The sequence below is a fragment of the Oncorhynchus tshawytscha genome, linkage group LG07, assembly GCF_018296145.1.
Source record: "Oncorhynchus tshawytscha isolate Ot180627B linkage group LG07, Otsh_v2.0, whole genome shotgun sequence".
Taxonomy (NCBI): Eukaryota; Metazoa; Chordata; class Actinopteri; order Salmoniformes; family Salmonidae; genus Oncorhynchus; species Oncorhynchus tshawytscha.
The window spans coordinates 4848781-4874370 of NC_056435.1; the positions used below are offsets into that span (position 1 = coordinate 4848781).

Consider the following 25590-nt stretch of genomic DNA (forward strand, 5'->3'; position numbering starts at 1 on the left):
TGGCGGGTGTAGGTCTGTAGGCATAATCAAGTATCCCCTGTTTGGATTGGCTTAAAAAGTCATGTTTTACTGCGAACATTGGTATGGTGGCCAATGGGTATTTCACGTAGGCTATGTTCATGGATTGGTTGATTTTGCAGCAAGTGATAATAAATAATTGGTTCATATGCAGAGGGTTCTCTATCCTCCGTTTTCAATTTATTGCCCTGCGCACAGAAGAACAATTGTTGTTGAGATGCTGACTTGAAGAGCCGGCCTTAAGCCACACACAATTATTATTTAAAAACATTGTCGCGGTGACGCAAAGGTTTCAAATGAACAGTGGACTGGTTAGGCTATAGAGAGATGCATGGGTAGTGCGTGTGCGCCTGGTGGTTATGCTACTAATGACAGCGTGATGCATTTATGCGAGCTTGCAGTCGCCGCCTCCGGACAGAGCCGTTGTCGAAGAAGAAGATGCTGAATCAGCTGCGCGCTCGTGAGATAGCCTATCCGGGGTAGTCTATGTCTCCTTTTCCAATTTCACAAATGTCTCCCTTGCTTCTGACAATAGAAGACGATACATTGGCACAGCGTTGGGAACAGTTTATTATTACATTTTGCTGCTGGAAATAAATAGGCTGCCTGTCTAGAGAGATGTGCATCGCTCCAAAGGAGACATCAAGTTTGACAACTGTGACCATCTAGGCTACGATGAAGCAGGTTGCACGAGGAGTTAGAGCATTTGGTTTGGCTGGAGACTTTATGTTATCGCTTATATCAATGGCATGACTATTTCACCACGCACAATGGAGGATAAATCCAACAAACTAATTTTGATTCCGATACTGGCCGTGGTCTTCTTGATGATAGGCTATCAGTACATTTGTTCAGCCGGCAGTAACTCTTGTCGCTTTCTAACTGGGGACAAGTTGAGTGGAATGTTCCGCCAATATCACTCGGGGGACGATATTTACGCGTACCAAGATGGGCTGGACGAGGAGGGTTCTTCGAAAATTCTGTCTAAATTTAATTTTACTGACCGAGACCTTGAGCGACACGTGGATTTTAACATCAAAGGAGATGACGTTATAGTGTTCCTCCACATCCAGAAAACCGGTGGGACTACTTTCGGACGACACCTTGTCCGAAACATTCACCTCGAACAGCCCTGTGATTGTATGCCCGGACAGAAGAAATGTACCTGCCACCGCCCGGGCAAAGCGGAGTCCTGGCTTTTCTCCAGGTTCTCTACTGGCTGGAGTTGTGGTCTCCATGCGGACTGGACCGAGCTCACTAACTGCGTGCCTGCAGTGATGAACAAGAAAAGCAAGAAGGATGCTCAGAGGAACGGACGGTAAGGGGTCTCAATTTGATTCTTGCTCCTGTACCTAATCAGTAGACCCTAAACTGTTTGTGGCCAGACGAAACAGTGTGAGGTGCAAGTGTACATTGACAGAATTCAATTCAGTGATCAGATAGGTTTGAAAGAATAATGTAGCCTATACTACATTTCTATAACAGGAACAATAGCATGCAACGGGTGGAAAACCCTGACTCTCAGGGGCTGCAGTGGGCAGGCTTTTGTTCCAACTCAGCATAAACACTGATTAAAATCGTTATGGTTTGTATTAAAATACTATGATTAGCCTCTCTTTTGAATAGAGCTAAAAACTTGATTAAAAGCATAGAAGGCAAGGAGCTTGACTAAAGATGTGAAAAATTCCCCCCCCCCCCTGCACTCATGTTCCCGTTGAAAATGAATTTGCACTTTTCTGAAGGCTTTAACAGGCAATAGTTAACCTCACAGAGGGCTACTTACTGTACATGACGCCTTTATACATGGCTATAAACACATTATAAACACCTTATAAACTGCATCTATGTCAGGGTTATTCCATTCTGGGGTAGAAAGGCTGAAATACTTCTAGTTAAAACATTTGGTGGAAAAAACTTGTTCCCTTTTTACTTTTTGGGTTCTGCTTGACATTACAATCATTTAATCTTCTTGTATTTTTGTTGGTGCATTTGTCCTCTTGTTGGTCCTGATCCCATACTTCTTACTGTAGATTTAGGATGTACTGTAACCATGGGGATAATACAAGTAGAGTACTGTAGATCATCCTCATGGTTTTTATTGGTATCAAGAGTTCAAAGATAATCAATGATTATGAGGGTGTTATAAAAGACCATATAGACTGAGATAGTAAAACCTGAAACAGTAAATCTGGTACAACGCAGGTAAGTATTCCAGAAATATGATCTGCTTGTATAGGAAGAATAAGCATGGAAATGAAACGGATCAAACGGTCAGACCAGAACCATGGCACTGGTTTGTTAAAGTTCCAATGCAGTCATTTTAATCTCAATATCAACTCATTTCTGGGTAGCAATTAATTACCTTCATTTGAGAAAAAATATAAATGGTAATATATAAACAAAAATAGCTTGTCAGCAAAGAGCAATTTCTCAACAAATATATTTGCTAAGACTGTCTGGGTGTCATCTGAGTGGGGAGGGGGAAACTGAAAACCAGCTGTTATTGGCAGAGAGGTTTGGAACTTTCTTTCTTATTGGTCTAGGCAAGCCAGGCAAGCCAAAATTCCATCCCACCAAAACAGACTGAAATTTCAGGGGGCCTTTTCAAACAGCTCTTACTATAAAGGGCACTATCATCATTTTCACAATTTTACAGTATTATTTCAAACTCATAGTGGGGAAATATATAAAACACATGAAAAACATGTTTTTAACTGCACTGGGCCTCGACATTGGAAATTGAGAGGTTGTCACTCTGAGAGTCTCCGTGCCTATAGGCTAGTATGGAGCATCTATGTGGACATGTTGGTCTTTAGTGGAGCCAAAGCTGCCATCTGTCTATTGTTGCCCTCGGGTCAACTCACAGACACCCCATCATCTGGTCTCCCCTGGTCGAGGCTGTGTCAGGGCTGGTGCCAGAGCTCTGACAGCGTTGGCATTTCCAGGCAGTCCCCATGCAACTCCAGAGCATGGGACGCTTCAGTCAGGCTAACGCATGAAAGGTCACATCCATCCCAGCAGATCCTGTCACATCAGACTACTTTCATTGGAATGCCCACCGTGGGTGAATGTGGATGTATCTCCTGTTCCTAACCAACATGATCAGGATTAGGCTCTGCACTAATGCTAAAATCCCTCCCTCCCTCCCTCCCTCCCTCCCTCCCTCCCTCCCTCCCTCCCTCCCTCCCTCCCTCCCTCCCTCCCTCCCTCCCTCCCTCCCTCCCTCCCTCCCTTCTTGACTTCCGTCCTACTTTCCACATAATTTACCTTCACTTGACCAACCCCATCAGTGAGTCATGTGAGGTTACTGCCAATTACTAGTAAGAGCACCGTGCCACAGAGTCCAGCATGGCGTGCTCCTCACAGCAGCAACACACTGCTCCAACCTTAGAACCTGCCTCATTTGTCACTTCTGCTCTTGCATGGTCAGCTGCAATGGAAAGAGAGAGAGAGAGAGAGAGAGAGAGAGAGAGAGAGAGAGAGAGAGAGAGAGAGAGAGAGAGAGAGGCAAACCTCACTGTCTCACCCAAGTAGAAAGATAACATAATTACCTGTTCTGGGGTCAATTCCATCTCAGAACAATCAAATTCAAATGGCATTGAATCACCGGCTATGAACTGGAAAACTGACCATTATCTTTGACAGTTTTTTTTTCTTCAATTCATTGAAAATGAAAGTCAAACCCTGAGGTTGACGGACACGGCTTTTACTCAGAGCCTGTGAACAATGGCTAATGTGTTTCTTCCACAAAGAGACACCACTACTAGAATAGAGAAATATATTATTAACATTTTGCTTTGTTTTATAGGAGGAGAGATAAAACATCCTACCCAGGACCCACAGCAGTCTAGTAGTCTAATAATATGGGTTTTGTGCACAAAATCCAGTACACTGATGATTCAGCGTTGTCTTCCTCCTCCATGTTTCACTGGCACTGGGACCCAAAGCACACCATGAGAAAATGAGAAAAAACCCATCTGGTGGCAAATTTCTGACATTAATCTTGTCCTGCACTTAAGTCAATTTCTCATCCGTAAAATCCCTCAGCTGAAGATTCCCATCTGAAGAGAAGGCTGTTTTATGTAAGCTCCTCTCACAGTCAGTTCAGAGGGTAAATCGAATTTCTAACTGTATTTACAGTGAATTTCACATGACTGTCACAACCCATTTCACACACACATATTACAAGGAAGTCACATCAGATAGGACGAAAATGAATAAGAACATGTCAATAAAATGAAATAAAACGGATAATATATGATCAGAAGGTGATTATCAGTGGAGGTGTAGCCCAGGTGTATTCGTGTACAGCAGATGTCTCACACTCCGAGGTGTGTGTGTGTTCCAGACACTGTGTAGATCAACCACACGCACACAAGCACGCACACACACATGCACACAGAGCTCGGAGCATGCTCTTCACTCATCATTAGACACAGCATCCCGGTTCTGACACTCATTTACCCTTTTCTTCTTCACAGAAGGCAGGAGAGAGAGAGAGGTATGATTTCCGACCTTAATTAGCCAAGTTGGTATAAGGTAATTCTGTCATTAGTGTGTTCCCTCTGTGTAGTTTCTATAGACCTGGAATTAACTGGACCAGGGCTTCCCAAACTCAGTCCTGGGGCCTCCCAGGGGTGTACGTTTGGGGTTTTGCTCTAGCACGACACAGCTGATTCAAATAGTCAAAGCTTGATGAAGAGTTGGTTATTTGAATCAGCTGTGTAGTGCTGGAGCAAAAACCAAAACCTGCACCCAGGGGGGGCCCCAGGGCCGAGTTTGGGAAACCCTGAACTAGACCAAAGGTCCATTCAGTTATTATTTCCCATAGAGGTTGGTCAATTGATCATATGCCTTAATAAAGTCTTGTGTCAGCAACACCTTCTCCCAGCAATTGCCTGGGAAGTCTCTCAAAAAAACGAATGTGTCGTTGGTTTGGATCATATTCCAAAAATGTATCAGTCCCTAATCAGAACGTAACATGTTCCATTGTAACGTAATATCATGTATTCTGCAGAGGCATTCAGAGGATAGTAGTAATCTCCACACTCCTTTACAGGAGATTAGAGATTACATTGTTTTATCATCTGGAGGCAGATTAAGGAGCAGATCCCGATTTATACACAAACTTGTCGCTCTTCACGTGCATATAGCACGTCACTAAAGCCCCGGATACAAGCCTCTTTCTACTTGTGCCTTTCCCCTCTCTTTTTCTGTCTTATCGAGAAGTGTTTTGAGTGCACAGGATTCACGACAGAGAATCTGTGTGAGTGGTATTACAGTAACAGCTGTGTGTGTGTGTGTGTGTGTTTGTGTGTCTGTGTGTGTGTGTGTGTGAGGCGAATGCTGCGTGTAGCTCACCCAAGACAACCCAGAGGATTGGAAGTGACTTATTTAGAAGAAAACAACTGCTAAGATTAACATGTCAAGATCAATTCATGTCTAATACCTCAAAGCTACTGTAAATACTAACACTCCAGGTTTGAGTATTAGAGTAGTAGCATGCCATTGGCTGTGTCAAAGAATTTCAAAATACTTTTGTTTGACTCTGAATTTCTCTAATATAAGGTCATTTGAAATAGAGACATAACTTGACTGTTTTCATGTCGCCATGCCAAGTTATTTTGTGAGAAACAATCAGGACATGCTCATGAGTGACATGTGATTGCATCATTACCTGTTTGGCCATCTGTGTCTGTAGGCCATTGCTGTGGTTCCATGTATTACTGTATGTAGTTCCATAAGCAGTACATGGTCTTTCTGATAACTGTGCTAAAGATAAAGGTGACATGCTAACTACAATCCTGACAGGCTGCTGTGCTCCTGACTTGTATAGTTTATCTTTAGGAAATGTCCAAATCTTTGCAACAAAAGCAGGTTTCTGTCAATTGAGAAATATGTGCTGCTCTGTGCTGGGGGGAAAGTGAAGGCTGAAATACATTGTGGTCCAAGTAATTCACTGGAGAGTCCATTATTCTTTGGTGTCTCCCCCCCTCTCCCCCGCCCTCTCACCCTCGCCCTCGCCCTCCTTCTCTCACTCCCCTCTCTCTCTCTCTCTCTCAACCCAAGATCTACCCAGTAAATCTCTCATTTTATTCCACTGTCTCTACACCAGTATCCCTAGGGCTTTCCTGTAGCTCCCGAAATAGCATCCCAGATCTGAGACCATCAGAGAACCACAGTTAGCCCCCCTCTCTCTTTTTGTCTACTCAATCTGAAATGGATCTGTGCCGTATCGAGTGACATTCCTTCTCTGCCTATTCTCCCGTGGTCTTGTAATGGACTGCACGTTGTACTGTGTGTGTGTGTGTGTGTGTGTGTGTGTTGGCACGTGGGCGTGTGTGGGTATGTGCCTGTGTGTGTGTGCACGTGCGAGCACTGTAGGAAGGTATTCTATTATCACCTCATGTAACAACTGGCAGAGAACTCCAGTAGAGGAAGTGATCTGTTCAGTCACATCAACTAATTGCTCAATTAATATGCACGACTCTATTTAATCCAACAGGATCAGCCAAACAAGTGGTGTTAAGTAATCACAGCATCTCTAAATCAAAAAAATATTTCACACACAGCTGTTCATTCTTGGCTAGCGCGTAGCATCTTTCCCTGCTTTAAATGAGTGTTGCATCAGCATTCACTCTTCATCTGCGGAGAGAGACTATACACGCCGTCGAACAGACGCCGTCGAACAGGAGAGAGTGCAGAAGTGATCTGATTGGTCCCTAATACATGGTGACAGTCATATACATCCAGGAAGAGAAACAGTGGTTCTGTCCCAAATGTATCTCTATTCCTTATGTAGTGCACCACTTTTGAACAGGGCCCATAGTGCTCTGGTTAAAACTAGTGACCTTTAGGGAATAGGATGACATTTGGGACTCACCCACTGAGAGAGATACAGTAACAGTCCCATTCTGCCCAGTGTGAGCTCTGACGTTACTTGATGCTCTGTATCAAACGTTCTCAGTGAGGACTTAGTGAGCTCAGTTGTCATAATTGGGGCTAGTTCCATTTTTTTTTTTACCTGACCATGATGATCTCTGAGCGCTAGTCATTACAAGTTAATTACCCCAACAACACCTTAATATCCTGGAACTGGCTTGAGCAGCAATCAGTCATTTAACAAAATCAATCACACACTAGAGTGAATGGGTCTGGCCCTCCCACACTTGGCTGTATGGGCCGGGAACAGTGCTGAGAGTGTGAATGGACAAGAGGTCAGTCTGACCCATAGAACTGGAATTAGTTTCAATCTATTTCTAGGATCTGAGCTTACTCTACAGACAGCTCTTCTTTCAACTCCTGTGGAGTTGTCCTCCCTGCAGTCTCTAAGAAGGGGCTTTGTATATGTAGTATCTATGCTCTTTTTATCTTACCATATCATTCCCTGCCTCTTTTTTGTCACTTCTCCCTCTCACCCTCTGTTTGTATTTTTCTGAGGCCATGTGGTGCAGCGAGGGTTTATAATGCAGAGCTCCAGCTCTTTGTTTTGTCGTTGTGTGTCTCTCTCTCTATCTCTCTCTCTCTCTCTCTCTCTCTCTCTCTCTCTCTCTCTCTCTGTGAGGATTCATTAAGTAGATCTCTAGACCAGACTGGGTAGGATATCTCCCACAGTCTGGCTGTTGGCAGTAGTCACACAGCTCCACGTGGCTCTGGCTCAATGGGCACACTGATGATCCAACTCCCATCTGATCGTTTCCCACACTAATATAACTCCCATAATGACATTCTAATATTCGGAAAGAAATGTTTAGGCGATGTGATTTGTTATGTTCAGTTCCCTGTTTTGACAATCTTTCAGGCCCCTACAGTAAGTATTGAATGAATCTGCCACTAAGTATAGTAACATTGCCAGTGGTTGGTTAATGGTTTATGGTTTATGGTGAATGTTTAATTTGCCAGTTAGTGATCATTTAGTTAGTGGTTAGCTCTGATATGTCTGTATTTTGGGTTCCTGAGTGGCGCAGTGGTCTAAGGCACTGCATCTCAGTGCTAGAGACATCACAGCAGTCCCTGGTTCAAATCCAGGCTGCATCATATCTAGCCATGACTGGGAGTCCCTTAGGGAGGTGCACAATTGGCCCAGCGTTGGCTGGGACAAGGCTGTCATTGTAAATAAGCATTGTTTTCTTAACTGATTTGCCTAGTTAAATTTTTTAAATATTTTTAAATTGCATCTCTCACTATCTTTCTATTTCTTGTCTAGCACCGTTGGCCTGCTGCCTCTACCAATCACAACGTGCTTGATACAAACACAACACTGCACGGTTCAAGGACACAACCTCCATTCCCAGCAGGAAATTCCACCTCCTGCAGGGGGGCCGGGGAGCAGGAGGTCACAAACTCACACCCTCTGTGTCTCCTGCAGGGTAGCTAATTCACACACCAGAAAGGGGTGTCGGAGAGTGTTTGAGGGTGTTACGTTTGGGAATAGGACAACCGATTGGGTTTTTGTGAAGATGGAAGAGTATGATAGAAAATGGTACGCCTCGTGTAGCCTATGTGGGTGAATGTTGCTTCAGTGTGGTGTTAGTGACACCCTTGAATTGGATTTGCACTGGTTGTGTGGTACACTCCCCAAGAATCATCAACACCCTAGCCTCAGTGTGAAGTAGAAACATCCACAACTTTCAAACCTTATCTACCAGTATCACACAATATGGCGGAAGTAAGGGTAGGGTAGGAACGCTAGTACACAAGTACCAGGTCAGACAACCGTGATTTATTGAAATGTCTGATGGACTTATTCACCTCATTGGATTGGAATCACAGACAGTAGTCTCAGTTTGGCCAAACTTCCTATGGGGGGGGACTTCGTGCACAGACTTAAAACAGTCAACACAGCAGAAGAGTAAGAGATGGTGCTGCAGTGGATAGCAGCCATTTTATGGGCCCCGGACCAATTTGAGTGTATTGAGCTTTTTGAGTGTATTGTTACGCTGATCGTAACTTCTTTGTACATAACGTGTTCGCCATAATTTCCTATGAACGAAAACAGCTTCCGGACAGAACAGCGACCACTAACGTCGATTTGGATGACAATTTCTACTTCAATGATTCAACAGCTCTGGACGTGCCGCTTACTCCAGACCAGGCACTAATCCCCGGGACTCGGAAAGAGGAAGCGTCAGCCCAGGAAAGGCAGAAGAGCCGCCATCCTGAAAAGGTCATGCTGCTGAGCAAATAAACCGCCTCTACCCTCTGTTCTGTTGGCGAACATACAATCACTAGAGAACAAACTGAAGAACTGTAATATTCTATGTTTCTCCATAAAATATTACAGGCCTTTATGGTTGAGTGGCCAAGCGGACGCCATTCCTCAGTAAAAGGCACAGAACAGCCCGCTTGGTGTTTGACAAAAGGCATCTAAAGGACTCTCAGACCACGATAAACAAGATTCTCTGGACTGATGACACCAAGATTGAACTCTTTGGCCTGAGTGCCAAGTGTCACATCTGGAGGAAACCTGGTACCATCCCTTCGGTGAAGCATGGTGGTGGCAGCATCATGCTGTGGGGATTGTTTTCAGTGGCAGGGACTGGGAGACTAGTTGGGACAAGTCTCTGAATGTCCTTGAGTGGCCCAGCCAGAGCCCGGACTTGAACCCAATCGAACATCTCTGGAGAGACCTGAAAATAGCTGTGCAGCAACGCTCCCCATCCAACCTGACAGAGCTTGAGAGGATCTGCAGAGAAGAATGGAAGAATCTCCCCAGATACAGGTGTGCCAAGCATGTAGCGTCATACCCAAGAAGACTCGAGGCTGTAATCACTGTCAAAGGTGCTTCAACAAAGTACTGAGTAAAGGGTCCACACCTCTCTGATTCACAGTGCTTAAATGCGGAAGACACATTCAGTTGAATACATTCAGTTGTACAACTGGCTAGGCATCCCCCTTTCCCTTTCCTTTCCTAATACATATTTAAATGTCATATTTCCGTTTTTTTTATACACTTGTCATTATGGGGTATTGTGTGTACATTAATGGGTGGGGGAACTATTTAATACATTTTAGAATAAGGCTGTAACGTAACAAAATGTGGAAAAAGTCAAGGGGTCTGAATTCATTCCGAATGCACTGTACATCTCGCTGGTTTTTCCATGCATCGTCAAGACCAGTCGGCAGCCTCAGGTAGGACAAAATGTCTCTTTGGTAACAACAGCTGGTGCATGATCTTTAATGTTAAGGAAGTCTCAAGTTTTTGTTTGCCTGAGTTAGAATACCTCATGATAATCTGCAGACTATACTATTTACCAAGAGTTTTCATCTATATTTTTCTATATCTATTTTCCAACACAATCTGATGCTGGCACTAAGACTGCACTCAATGAGCTGTATCGGGCCATAAGCAAACAGGAACATGTACAGACAGTACATACTGCGGTGCTTCTCATGGCTGGTGATTTTAATGCAGGGAAACGGAAATTAGTTTTACTGCATTTTTACCAGTATATCACCTGTACAACTAAATGCAACAAAACTCAATGTCACCTTTACTCCACACACCTAAACTCATACAAGGCTCTCCCCCGCCCTCCCTTTGGCAAGTCGGACCAAAACTCTATCCTCCTGATTCCTGCTTACAAGCAAAAATTCAAACATGAAGTACCAGTGATGCGCTCAATACGGAAGTGGTTCGATGAAGCGGATGCTAAGCTATAGGACTGTTCCGCTAGCACAGACTGGAATATGTTCCGGGATTCATCTAATAACATTGAGGAGTTTATCACATTGGTCACTGGCTTCATTGATAAGTGTATCAACAACATTGTCCCCACAGTGACCGTACGTACATATCCCAACCAGAACCCATGGATTACATGCAACATCCACACTGAGCTAAAGGCTAGAGCTGCCACTTTCAAGGAGCAGGACTCTAATCTGGAAGCTTATAAGCAATTTGGCTACTATCTCCGACAAGCTATCAAATAAGCGAAGCGTCAATACAGGACTAAGATCGAATCCTACTATGCCGGCTCTGACGCTCGTTGGATGTGGCAGGTTGAGTTTAACTATCACGGATTAAAAATGTAAACCAACTGCCCAGTGACGTGAGCATACCAGATGAGCTAAATGTCTTCTATGTTCGCTTTGAGACAAGCAACACTGAACTAGTGTCACGCCCTGACAATAGAGAGCCTTTGTAATTCTATGGTATAGTAGGTCAGGGGGTGACTGGGGGGTATTCTAGTTATTATTTTCTATGTGGGGTTCTAGTTTAGTTTTTCTATGTTGGTGTTTAGTATGGTTCCCAATTAGAGGCAGCTGGCTATTGTGTCTCTAATTGGGGATCAAATAAAATAAAATGTTATTTGTCACATACACATGGTTAGCAGATGTTAATGCAAGTGTAGCGAAATGCTTGTGCTTCTAGTTCCGACAATGCAGTAATAACCAACGAGTAATCCAACCTAACAATTTCACAACAGTTACGTTATACACACAAGTGTAAAGGGATAAAGAATATGTACATAAAAATATATGAATGAGTGATGGTACAGAACGGCATAGTAATGTAGGGTATGTAAACATATAAAAGTGCCATTGTTTAAAGTGGCTGTTGATACATGTATTACATAAAGATGGCAAGATGCAGTAGATGGTATAGAGTACAGTATATACATATGAGATGAGTAATGTAGGGTATGTAAACATTATATTAAGTAGCATTGTTTAAAGTGGCTAATGATATTTTTTTTTACATACATTTTTCCATTATTAAAGTGGCTGGAGTTGAGTCAGTATGTTGGCAGCAGCCACTCAATGTTAGTGGTGGCTGTTTAACAGTCTGATGGCCTTGAGATAGAAGCTGTTTTTCAGTCTCTCGGTCCCTACTTTGATGCACCTGTACTGACCTCGCCTTCTGGATTGATAGCGGGGTGAACAGGCAGTGGCTCAGGTGGTTGTTGTCCTTGATGATCTTTATGGCCTTCCTGTGACATCGGGTGGTGTAGGTGTCCTGGAGGGCAGGTAGTTTGCCCCCGGTGATGCGTTGTGCAGACCTCACTACCCTCTGGAGAGCCTTACGGTTGTGGGCGGAGCAGTTGCCTTACCAGGCAGTGACATGGGGAGAAGTGATGGGGAGATGCGAAACCCTTCCTTGGCGACAGACGGAAGGAGATTATGGAGGACAGCGACGACGAAAGGGTTCGCGGCTACAGAACGCCTAAGGACAACACCAAGTTTTTATTTGGGGGGGACACATGGAGCTTGCAGCTGAGCAGAGGGAAGAGCAAGAGACTGTCAGGGAGGCAATGACAAAGTTGAGAGAGAGTGAGATGAGAGAGATGTTGTGCAAGTGTGTTCTGCTCAATATCCGACCAGAGGATCCGGTTAGCAGCCTGGTGCAACCTGTGCCGGTTCCACACTTCTGGCCTCAAGTGCACCTCTCCAGTCCGGTATGTCATGTGTCTCCTCCTCGCACTCTCCCTGAAGTGCGTGTCCCCAGTCCGGTACGTCCTGTGTCTGCTCCTCGCACACTCCCTCAAGTGCGCCTTCCCAGTCCGGTACGTCCTGTGCCTGCTCCTCGCACTCGCCCAAAGTGCGTGTCACCAGTCTGGCGCCATCTGTGCCGGCTCCACGTACTAGGCCTCCAGTGCGCCTTCCCAGTCCGGTGCGTCCTGTGCCTGCTCCTCGCACTCGCCCTGAGGTGCCTGCCACCAGTCCAGTGCCACCTGTGCCAGCCCTACGCATCAGGCTTTCCCAGTCCAGAGCTTCAGGCGACGGTCCCCAATCCAGAGCTTCAGGCGATGGTTCACAATCCAGAGCTTCCGGCGACATTTCACAGTCCGGAACCTCGAACAACGGTCCACAGTCCGGAACCTCCAACTACGGTCCACAGTCCGGAACCTCCAGCGACGGTCCACAGTCCGGAACCTCCTGAGACGGTCCACGGTCTGGAACCTCTTGAGACGGTCAACAGTCCGGAACCTTCCTGCGACGGTCAACGGTCCGAAACCTCCAGCTCCATGGCCGGAGCCTTCCCCTGCGCCGATGCCCAGTCTAAGCATGGCGTCCTGTCCAGCTCCAAGGCCAGAGGCTTCTTCTGCGTTGGTGCTCAGTCCATTCACAGCGTCCAGTCCCGCTCCATGGCGGGAGCCTTCCCCTGCGCCGGTGCTCAGTCCAGGCACGGCGTCTGGTCCAGCTCCATGGCCGGAGCCTTTCTCTGCACTGACTTCCAGTCCAGATCTGGTGTCCAGTCCCGCTCCATGGCAGGAGCCTTCCTTGACACCGAGGTCCAGTCCAGGCACAGTGTTCAGCCCGGGTCCATGGCTGGATCCACGGGATGAGCGGGTTCTTTGGTCCACACCAGAGCCACCACCAATGCTGGCAGATCCACGAGCTGAGCGGGTTCTTCGTCCCGCACCAGAGCTGCCCCCGATGCTGGCGGATCCGCGGGATGAGCGGTTTCTTCGTCCCGCACCAGAGCCGCCACCGACACTAATCACCCCCTCCCCATTTGGTTTCAGGTTTTGCGGGCCCGAGTCCACACCTTTGTGGGGGGGACTCCATCATTTTTTCCCACCTGTATTTTATGGGATATTGTTTTGAGTTAGTGCATGTAGCACCTCTGTAGTCACGGTTTGTTGTTTGTTTTGTTCTTTCGTTGTTGTTTTGTGTGTTTTCAAATAAATATTATGTGGAAACCATATCGTGCTGCAGTGTTGTCATGATACCAGCATTTTGACTTCAATACCTGACTTAGTATCACAATACTCAATACCATCACGACACTCAATACCAAAAAGGGTCCAGAAGAGCAGGCAGTCTCAGGGTCAGGACAGGCAGGGGTCAATAATCCAGTAAGGTGGTGTAAGGTACAGAACGGCAGACAGTCTCAGGGTCAGGGCAGACAGAATGGTGAAAACCCGGGAAGAATTAGAAAACAGGAGCAAGAAACAGGCAGGAGCAGGGGAACAAATGCGGGTAGGTTTCACAAACAAAATAAACTGGCAACAGACAAACAAAGAACACAGGTATAAATACAAAGGGGATAATGGGGAAGATGGGCGACACCTGGAGGGAGAGACAAGCACAAAGACAGGTGAAACAGATCAGGGTGTGACAGTAACCCCCTCCCCTCTAGAGACGCCACCTGGTGTCCTACCTGGGTGCCAGGTGGCGGAAACAGGAGACAAAGGGCTGTGAGACATTGGTTTAACTCTGGACACATGAAAGGTGGGATGTATGCGAAGGGTACAGGAGCCGGGGTCCGGTGGCAATCCGCTTGTCGTCGATACCTGGAGGTGGTCTTGAGAAGGGCCGACCGGGCTCTCCTCCAGGTACGACGATAGCGGCGGACAAACATCTGGGCAGAAGGTATGACGACCTCTTCTTCCTGCTCAGGGAAGAGCGGGCTGATACCCCAGGGAACTCTCAAAAGGTGATAGACCCATGGCAGAGCAGGGAAAGGTGTTGTGGGCGTATTCGACCCACACAAGCTGCTGGCTCCAGGTGGTGGGGTTGGCGGAGACCAGGCAGCGCAGAGTAGTCTCTAGGTCTTGGTTGGCCAACATCGACTGGCCTTTGGACTGGGGGTGGAACCCGGAGGACAGGCTGGCCGACGACCCAATGAAGATGCAGAATGCCTTCCAGATCCGGGATGAGAATTGAGGACCCAGGTCGGAGACCATGTCAATGTGCTGTCTATGGATCCGGACATGCTGACATGCTGCACCATGAGCTGGGCCGTCTCCTTGGCAGAGGGTAGCTTGGGGAGAGGAATGAAGTATGCGGCTTTGGAAAACCGATCCACAAGGGTCAGGATGGCGGTGTTGCCATCAGACAGGGAGAGACCCATGACAAAGTCTAGGGAGAAGTGGAACCAGGGACGGTGAGGGACAGGCAGAGGTTGGAGGAGACCAGCTAGAGCTTGCCGAGGAGTCTTATTCAGTGCACAGACCATGCAAGCGGCGACAAATGCGGAGACGTCAGGAACCATGGTAGGCCACCAAAAGCATTGTTGCACAATAAGCCAGGGTCCGCTGGGAGCCCAGGTGGCAGGCAAGCCTGGAGGAGTGGGCCCACTCCAGGACCGTCGAGCGGACTGCGTCAGGAACGTTATTGGTTATTGGCAGCAGAGAACTGGAAGGAGAGGCGGCCAAAGTAAGTGTTGGCTTTGGGGATGTCCAGTGCAGTATACCTGCTGGAGCGCGTGCTACGGGTGGGTGTTGCTATGGTGACTAGTGAGCTGAGATAAGGTAGGGTTTTACCTAGCAAAGACTTATAGATGACCTGGAGCCAGTGGGTTTGGCGACGGATATGTAGTGAAGGCCAGTTCTATCTTGATGGAAAATGTTATAGTTAGGGATGGAATTTTCAGGATTTTTGGTTGCCTTCCTTTTTGGCGGAGTGTGTTAAAGCAGTGAATTAAACAAACTTAGGGAGGAGGCTTCTAATGTTAACATGCATGAAACCAATGCTTTTACGGTTACAGAAGTCAACGAATGAGAGCGCCTGGGGAATGGGAGTAATGCTGGGGGCTACAGGGCCTGTGTTAACCACTACATCACCTTAGGAACAGAGGAGCAGGATAAGAGTACCGCTTAAGGCTAAAAGAACTGGTCGTCTAGTACGTTCGGAACAGAGAGTAAAAGGATCAGGTTTCTGGGTGCGGAAGAATAGATTCAAGGCATAATGTACAGACAAGGGTATGGTAGGATGTGAGTACAGTGAGGTAAACCTAGGCATTGAGTGACGATGACAGAGGTTTTGTTTCTAGAGGCACCATTTAAGCCAGGTGTGGTCACCGCATGTGTGGGGGGTGGAACATAAGGGCCAGCTAAGGCATTTTGAGCAGGGCTGGAGGCTCTACAGTGAAATAGACTAAAATTACTAACCAAAAAAGCAATAGACAAGGCATATTGACATTAGGGAGAGGCATGTGTAGCCGAGTGATCATAGGATCCAGTGAGTGAAGCTCAGGAATTATCTGATGGATTTCTTCGGCTAAGTCGGGAGATGGGCCTAGCTTGAGGCTAGCTCCAGGCTAACTGGTGCTTGCTTCGGGACAGAAACCCCCTGGGACGGTTACGTCAGTAGACCAGTCGAGATGGATCGGCGGGTCTCCGTGTCGGCAGCAAAGGATCCAGGCTAATTGGCAAAAGAGGTATTGAAGCCCGGGAATTATCTGATGGATTTCTTCGGCTAGCCCAGAGATGGGCCTAGCTCCAGGCTAGCTCCAGGCTAACTGCATCACCGCTTGGTATGGCAACTGCTTGGCATCAGACCACAAAGCACTACAGAGGGAAGTGCAGACTGGGCCGAGCTCCCTGCCATCCAGGACCTCTATACCAGGTGGTGCCAGAGAAAGGCCCTAAACATTGTCAAAGACTCAAGTCATAGACTGTTCTCTCTGCTACCGCACGTCAAGTAGTACCAGTGCATGAAGTCTAGGACCAGCAGGACCCTGAATAGCTTCTAACCCCAAGCCATAAGACCGTTAAATAGTTACCCAAATAGCTACCCGCACTATCTACATTGTCCCTTTTTGAACCACCTCTTTTGACTCATTACATACACTGCTGCTACTATCAATCCTGTTGCCTAGTCACTTTACCCCTACCTATATGTACATATCTACCTCAATTTCCCCTGTGCATCAACATTGTGTATTTATTCCTCTTGTTGTTCTTTTTTATTGTTAAAAAATGATCTCTCCTTTGTTGGGGAGGGCCCGTAAGTAAGTATTTCACTGTCAGTCTACACCTGTTGTTTATGAAGCATGTGACAAATAAAATTGTATTTGATTTGAGCCATTTTCCAGGAGGTGACTCAATTCCACCTCATCAAGCCAGTGTGTGTCCTTAATAGTAATGAATGAGAATTGTCTTGGCTAATATTGATCCCATGTTCCACATTTCCTCTACGGCGTGAGTTCCTTTAAAGCCTAAGCAAGCGAGGGGAAGGTGAGGGGAGGCAAGGGGGAGACAGCAATAGCGTCAAGTTCGCCCCACACACTCCGAGAAATCAATGAGAGGCTGTCTGCACTGCAGATCAGGCCATAAGAGGGACATAGACATAGAATAGAATTCTAGGTCTATGGGAATACAAGGTGTTTCAACATCTCTTGCTCCTGTTTTAAGTGTCCCGTCCATTCATTTAAGTTAGTCATTGAGTGCTTTGTCTGTTATAGCAGCATACTGTTTTCTTAGAGTTTTATTATTTTTATTATATGAGTTTGTGTCCAAGTATCTTCCCGACTACCATGGGTCCGAGTACCCATAACACCCTCTGTTCCCCTCAGACATTTCTAAACCAGAGAACTATGTCTAAAAGGTCAGCAGACACTGTATAGCTTACTGAAGGCCAGTGGATACAACTCCAGCCGTGTTAAATGCCATAAGCCAACTTAGCCCATTTAGTTAAAAAAAAGAAAGTATTTGACCAATTATCTTTATTCAACCATCCATCAGACAGACACTGGGAGTCGTGGCAGGGCAGTATTGATTGCTTGTCCAGAGTGTTTCTATGCACTGTTGAAATGGTCAGTTATGAATGATTGAGAGGCACTCATCTTATTAGGGTGGATAGAGGCCTCTCTGCCACTGGGTCAGATGCATCTGAAATGGCACCCTATTTCCTATAACACTTCACTACTTTTGTCAAAATAAGTGCACTACATGGAATAGGGTGCCATTTTAGACACAACCATTGCATTGACCAGAAGATGAGGAGGGTTGTTCTTCTGAATGAAAATGATTATGTAGTAGTGAATTACGTTGTTGCTCATTTACTTACTTTCCCTATATTGCTTGGTTTGCTCTTTTATCTCAATAAATATTAGTGACTTCGTGGTTATGAATATTAAGTTATTTCGGCTTCTTACAGTACATGTTCATATTCCTTGTTGTAACACAACTTGAATTGAAGTTACACAGGGATTTTTTGAGAGCAACACAGAGAGGAGCTGGGCTCATTTCAATCAATCAATCAATCAATCAACCAAGTGTATTTACCTGCACCTGTCTGATTGAGCTCTGTGCGAATAGTAGTTTGTTTCTCAATGAAGTCATCAGACAGGATCAGTCCTCCAGCCACGCTAATAGAATCCGAGCTGTGTCATTCCATTATGGAAACCCAGTAGAATTCACACATATTCATTAGAGGAGTAGCAACCCGCTACAGCTGTTGACAGTGGGAGGGAGTTGGAGGGAGTTGTAGTGTAGACGGTCATCTAAGGTCAGGGTTAAAGTACCGGTTTGAGGATGGTAAGCTAGATCTGTCCATCTACCTGCAGCATTTAACCTTTTACTGCAGTGGGCTGAACAAGGGTCCCACACAGAGTGTTTCTTGGACAAATCTTCTTTGAAACTAAATTATACACACATGGTTATGGGCTTCGAAAATAGAAGACACATGTACCATGTCAGTTATAGAGTTGAAATGGATTACATTTTGAGTTTGCATCCCGATATTACACTTTATGTACATTTACATACAAAAATATAAAAACCATTTGACATAAACCCACCAGATATTCTGTGATAAAAAAATAATTGATATCAATTATGAAATGATGAAAAATATAATGGACCCTAAGCATTGTTTGAGTGTCATTTAAAGGGATCGTAATATATGTATAAGCACACAGAGTATCTACGATTTGGCGTTAAATAGTTTGGAGTACAGTTTCACAGCTTGTTTTATTTAGATTTCATCCCATTTTATAGATGACTGGCACTAACACAGTAAAACAAGCCCTCAGGCTCTGGTCAGCTTCAAGTGACTGGAGTTCTTTCTGTGCTGTAGAAATGAAACTAGTATAATGAACAAAAAATATAAATGCAACATGCAACAATTTACAGTTCATATAAGGAAATCAGTCAATTGAAATAAATTAATTAGGCCCTAATCTGTGGATTTCACATGACCACCCACTGGGGAGCCAGGCCCAGCCAATCAGAAGGGCTTTGTTTTATCAGCTGTCCGGGTGGCTGGTCTCAGATGATCCCACAGGTGAAGAAGCCGGATGTGGAGGTCCTGGGCTGGCGTGGTTACCCGTGGTCTGCGGTTGTGAAGCTGGTTGGATGTACTGCCAAATTCTCTAAAACGACATTGGAGGTGGCTTATGGTAGAGAAATTAACATTCAATTCTCTGACAACAGCTCTGGTGGACATTCCTGCAGTCAGCATGCCAATTGCACACTCCTGCAAAACTTGAGACATTTGTGGCATTGTGTTGTGTGACAAAACTGCACATTTTAGAGTGGCCTTTTATTGTCCCCAGCACAAGGTACATCTGTGTAATGATCATGCTGTTTAATCAGCTTATTGATATGCCACACCTGTCAGGTCGATGGATTATCTTGGCAAAGGATAAATGCTTACTAACCGGGATGTAAACAAATTTGTGCACAAAATGTGAGAGAAATAAGCTTTTTGTGCGTATGGAAAATGTCTGAGATCTTTTATTTCAGCTCATGAAACATGGAACCAACACTTTACATGTTGCATTTATATTTTGGTTCAGTATATATGTAAATGCATGGAGTGTAGCCAGTCTGTAAGTCAACATCCATCCTGTTACAGAATATGATGTTGTCCCAGGTCAATTACATGCCAAACGTGTGCATGTTGAAACAATGTGCGTGTGCATTGTTGTTTCGCACAGTAAGATAAAGCTGAACACTCCATTGTTTGATGATGGACACTATTAACTGTTGATTGATGCCCTGACCTTCCCAACCACTCTGTCGCTCGAACACACACACGCACACAAACACACACACACACACACACACACACACACACACACACACACACACACACACACACACACAGACACACACACACACACACACACACACACACACACACACACACACACACACACAGACAAGTAATCAGAGTCCTTTGACATTCGCCCATTCATGTAAATAGGTCACTATGGAAGAATAGGAGGATGGAGCTAGAATGTCTGGATTGTGTGGAGACGTATTGATGGACCTGTCCTGTGGTTAGCGGCCCAGATGTAGGATCTTAATTGGGCCTCTAACCAGGTAGCCTGATGGTTAGAGCGCTGAGCCAGTAAACGAAAGGTTCCTAGATTGAATCCCCGAGCTGACAAGTGAAAACTCTGTCCCTGACAAGGCAGTTAACCCACTGTTCCTAGGCCGTCATTGTAAATAAGAATTTGTTCTTAACTGACTTGCCTCGTTAAATAAATAATATTGTCACAGCAAAATAATCCTGCAGCAACAGGATTTGAACATTTAGTCAATAATGTCACTTGAACAGTGGTTAGGCTATTAGCTGGTCAAAATGTAGTAACATGAAAAGTAACATGAAAAGTAATATAATATAATATATTCTATTAAGATATATATTTTTATATCTTAATAGAACTGTGGGTTTTCAGTGAATTTATGCATATCATTCCTGCGGTGAAGGAAAATGCTCAGCAACAAAAGGGTGATCAAATAAAGGTCCTACATCTGTAGGTACTGGAGGTCTAAAATGCCCTCTTCCCTGAAACACTGTGTAGGCAGCAGCTGTGGGAGTGTGTCCATCTCTCTGTACAGCTGTGGCAGTGTGTGTCCATCTCTCTGTACAGCTCTGGGAGTGTGTGTCCATCTCTCTGTACAGCTCTGGGAGTGTGTGTCCATCTCTCTGTACAGCTCTGGGAGTGTGTGTCCATCTCTCTGTACAGCTCTGGGAGTGTGTCCATCTCTCTGTACAGCTGTGGGAGTGTGTCCATCTCTCTGTACAGCTCTGGGAGTGTGTGTCCATCTCTCTGTACAGCTGTGGGAGTGTGTCCATCTCTCTGTACAGCTCTGGGAGTGTGTGTCCATCTCTCTGTACAGCTCTGGGTGTGTGTGTCCATCTCTCTGTACAGCTGTGGGAGTGTGTCCATCTCTCTGTACAGCTCTGGGAGTGTGTGTCCATCTCTCTGTACAGCTCTGGGAGTGTGTGTCCATCTCTCTGTACAGCTCTGGGAGTGTGTGTCCATCTCTCTGTACAGCTGTGGGAGTGTGTCCATCTCTCTGTACAGCTCTGGGAGTGTGTGTCCATCTCTCTGTACAGCTGTGGGAGTGTGTCCATCTCTCTGTACAGCTGTGGGAGTGTGTCCATCTCTCTGTACAGCTCTGGGAGTGTGTGTCCATCTCTCTGTACAGCTGTGGGAGTGTGCCCATCTCTCTGTACAGCTCAGCTCTGGGTGTGTGTGTCCATCTCTCTGTACAGCTGTGGGAGTGTGTCCATCTCTCTGTACAGCTCTGGGTGTGTGTGTCCATCTCTCTGTACAGCTGTGGGAGTGTGTCCATCTCTCTGTACAGCTCTGGGAGTGTGTGTCCATCTCTCTGTACAGCTCTGGGTGTGTGTGTCCATCTCTCTGTACAGCTGTGGGAGTGTGTCCATCTCTCTGTACAGCTCTGGGAGTGTGTGTCCATCTCTCTGTACAGCTCTGGGAGTGTGTCCATCTCTCTGTACAGCTGTGGGAGTGTGTCCATCTCTCTGTACAGCTCTGGGAGTGTGTGTCCATCTCTCTGTACAGCTCTGGGTGTGTGTGTCCATCTCTCTGTACAGCTGTGGGAGTGTGTGTCCATCTCTGTACAGCTCTGGGGTGTGTGTCCATCTCTCTGTACAGCTCTGGGAGTGTGTGTCCATCTCTCTGTACAGCTCTGGGTGTGTGTGTCCATCTCTCTGTACAGCTCTGGGTGTGTGTGTCCATCTCTCTGTACAGCTGTGGGAGTGTGTCCATCTCTCTGTACAGCTGTGGGAGTGTGTCCATCTCTCTGTACAGCTCTGGGTTTGTGTGTCCATCTCTCCCCACACTCTCAGTGTATCAAAGCTGCCAGTTTAATACATTTACAGCCTGTGCCGTGGTCGGATATCCATTACGGCTTGGAGCGTGTGTTTGCATGTGTGTGTGCATGTGTGTGAGTCTCTGTGTGTGCGTGTGCGCGCACGCTCGCACGTGTGTATCATGAGAGAAAACTTTGTTAGGATCTATTCCTGCTGACACATTAAAATCTTGGTCGATGGTAGTCTGCCACCTGACAAATAATCTCCGAATTACCTTTGAGGGTGGTGTGTGTGTGTCCCCTACACCAAAAGGTCAACAGTCAGATGGTTCTTTAAATGACAGTCACAGAGCCATTATTACCACTTCAGTGGTGCAGACTGACATTTCACTTTTCTCAATTACCCCCAAGAGGTTTGGTAAAAAATCTATATTTGTTCATCAGAATAGAGACAACATCCGACTCTGACTACTCAACCCCATTGCTCACCGTTGAGAAAATCCTGTTCAAGCAATTCAGTTTCTGATCAGGCAAAATGTAAGCAATTCAGTGTTGACTATGACATCTATCTTATAAAGTGTCTGTTCCTTCTTCGTCAAGTGTTCCCATCTGATTCAGAATGTAGAAGTGAATGCTTCGTGAAGCTCCGTCTCCTCTGACAGTCTACTCTTTTCCTACCCGCTCCTCATAAACCTCTAGCAGCTCGCCGTTAGGGATCTCAAAGTGGAAACAAGCAGCGCTCTATGTTTGACACAGTCTGACTCCATGTAGCTGCAGCTTTCAATTCTCAAACTCCCGTCACTACCTGTCAAGGGGGGTGCTACTATTTTTTTCCCAGTGCCCAAAACGGTTCCCTTGCTTTATTTGACTATGTAGAAAACTAATGTAGAAAATACTGCAATGCGAGTTGATCTGTGTTAGAAGAAGTGATTCTATATACATAGAAGGGGATCTCTCTGACTACACGCTCATCTTTAGCCTATATTCCCTTTTTTGATTTATGAGAAATCCTCTAGGGATTGGATGTTCGATAAATTGATCATCTTCCCGAAAAAGTACAGTAGAGCGCAATGAAAACGGCTTCTTAAATGTAGCTATTTGTTATGTAGTGAAAGGAAGGTACCAAGGCATGCATATTTAGGAGCTAGGGAGGCCTAGCAATAAGATGAGAAATATCTCTTATTCCGTATTAAAAATGAGATAGCCCACTGTGCTCTCAGCTCATTAGGATCACTGTTTAGAGAGAGCGTTATCAGAGTTCTAGTGCTGGCTATTTTTAAATGTGAGAAATATCATATTTTCTTCACTCTTTTCATCGCCCCATTTCTACCTTTTTCCTCTCTCACGTGGTCAAATAATTATAGCTCATTGCCACTTCCTAGCTCATCAGTGAGTGTTAGATAGAGGGAGGGAAAGTGAAAGACGTGTGCCAGTCTCACTCTCTCTAACTCTCCCACTTCTCCCACTTCCCAGTTCTGTCATTACGGATTGGAGAGCACGGAGGAAAGGAGACAAGGAAAGGAGACATGGAAAGGAAGCAAGTATTGAAACTAATGTCTCTTTCTGTCTTTGCTGCTGCAGGAACTTCTACTACATCACCATGCTAAGGGACCCTGTCTCCCGCTACCTGAGCGAGTGGAAGCACGTGCAGCGTGGCGCCACCTGGAAGACCGCCCTGCACATGTGTGACGGCCGCTCTCCCACCCAGGACGAACTGCCCGCCTGCTACAGTGGCGACGACTGGACCGGGGTCACGCTGACCAACTTCATGGACTGCCCTTCCAACCTGGCCAACAACCGGCAGGTCCGCATGCTGGCCGACCTCAGCCTGGTGGGCTGCTACAACGTCTCCACCTTCACCGCCGGCGCCGAACGAGAGCGCGGCCGCGTCCTACTAGCCAGTGCCAAGAACAACCTCCGCAACATGGCCTTCTACGGCCTGACCGAGTTCCAGCGCAAGACGCAGTACCTGTTTGAGCGGACGTTCGGCCTGCGCTTCATCCAGGCTTTCACGCAGATCAACAGCACGCGGGCGGCCAGCGTGGGGGTGGGGGAGGGGGCTCTGCGGCGGCGTATCGAGGGGCTCAACGCCCTGGACGTGGAGCTGTACGAGTACGCCAAGGAGCTGTTCCTCAGGAGGTACCAGTACAGCCGCCAGACACAGCACCGGGAGCAGAGGCTGAGGAGGAGGCAGGAGAGGCAGGAGGAGAGGCAGCGGCTACACCAGCACACAGCCTCTATCTCCAAAGCCAGGAGGGAGGAGGAAGAGAGGGCGATAGAGGGGGTGGAAGGGGAGGAGGTGGGAGGTGTAGCCACCACAGAGGACTACAGCAGCCAGGTGGTGAGATGGTGAGGCCGTAACACCCATGTAAGGACTAGTACTTCCTCTTCCTGTCAGTTTCTCTCTCTCTCTCTCTCTCTCTCTCTCTCTCTCTCTCTCTCTGCCTTGGGCTGCCCAATGGTGTCTTAATCTTTCAGATGGATGTATTTATTATTTATTATTACTATGTATTATGATGTGGTAAACTTTTGTTTCTCCTCTCATGCAGAGTTTATTGTGTGTTCATTTTCTAATGCTTGTCTGTTCTTCAAAGTTGCTGAACAACTCTAGGGTGTCAAATGGACATTCTACAAGATTTTATCAGAATCTCCATGGGACTGTATGTAAATAAAATGAGCGCCTCAGGATTCTTGAAATGTAATGTGGTACGCTTCGGGTTGCAAAGGGAGGGTGCAGTACTGTGCAAACGTTTTAGGCAGGTAAGCTAACACGGTGAGGTTGCTGAAGACAGTTTACTGTCAAAAGTCATACACCATGGCAAGACTGAGCCCAGCAACAAGACACAAGGTAGTTATACTGCATCAACAAGGTCTCTCCCAGGCAGAAATATCAAGGCAGACAGGGGTTTCCAGATGTTTTTTGAAGAAGCACAAAGAAACGGACAATGTTGAGGACCGTAGATTCAGTGGTCGGCCAAGGAAACTTACTGCAGCAGATGAAAGACACATCATGCTTACTTCCCTTCACAATCAGAATTGGCAGAAAACAGAGGGACACTGGTACACCCATCTACTGTCCGTAGATGTATGCTCAGAAGTGCCCTTCCTGGAAGACTTGCGGCCAAAAAGCCATACCTCCAGGCCTCCCGGGTGCCACCAGAGACTCTGGGTTCGCACCCAAGCTCTGTCGCAACCGGCCGCGACCGGGAGGTCCGTGGGGCGACGCACAATTGGCCTAGCGTCGTCCGGATAGGGAGGGTTTGGCCGTTAGGGTTGTCCTTGTCTCATCGCGCACCAGCGACTCCTGTGGCGGGCCGGGCGCAGTGCACGCTAACCAAGGTCGCCAGGTACACAGTGTTTCCTCCGACACATTGGTGCGGCTGGCTTCCTGGTTGGATGCGCGCTGTGTTAAGAAGCAGTGCGACTTGGTTGGGTTGTGTATCGGAGGACGCATGACTTTCGACCTTTGTCGAGCCCGTATGGGAGTTGATGAGATAAGATAGTAGCTACTAACAATTGGATACCACGAAATTGGGGAGAAAAAGAGGCTACATTTTAAAAATTAAAATAAAAGCCATACCTCCGACGTGGAAACAAGGCCAAGCGACTCAACTATGCACGAAAACACAGGAACTGGGGTACAGAAAAATGGGAGCAGGTGCTCTGGACTGATGAGTCAAAATGTGAAATATTTGGCTGTAGCAGAAGGCAGTTTGTTCACCGAAGTGCTGAGAGCGGTTCACGAATGTGTGTCTGCAGGCAACAGTGAAGCATGGTGGAGGTTTGGGGCTGCATTTCTGCAAATGGAGTTGGGGATTGGGTCAGAATT

The 25590-nt window shown here is 46.4% G+C and overlaps 1 protein-coding gene across 1 annotated transcript; it reads left to right on the top strand.

Annotated features, from left to right (window-relative positions):
* Positions 1-204: 204 nt before the first annotated feature.
* LOC112253701 (heparan-sulfate 6-O-sulfotransferase 3-B-like) lies at positions 205-25020 on the top strand. The gene is made up of 2 exons (XM_024425657.2): positions 205-1336; positions 23343-25020. The coding sequence occupies exons 1-2, from the start codon at positions 768-770 to the stop codon at positions 24112-24114; spliced, it is 1341 nt and encodes a 446-aa protein (XP_024281425.1). The 5' UTR covers positions 205-767; the 3' UTR covers positions 24115-25020.
* The last annotated feature ends 570 nt before the right edge of the window (positions 25021-25590 follow it).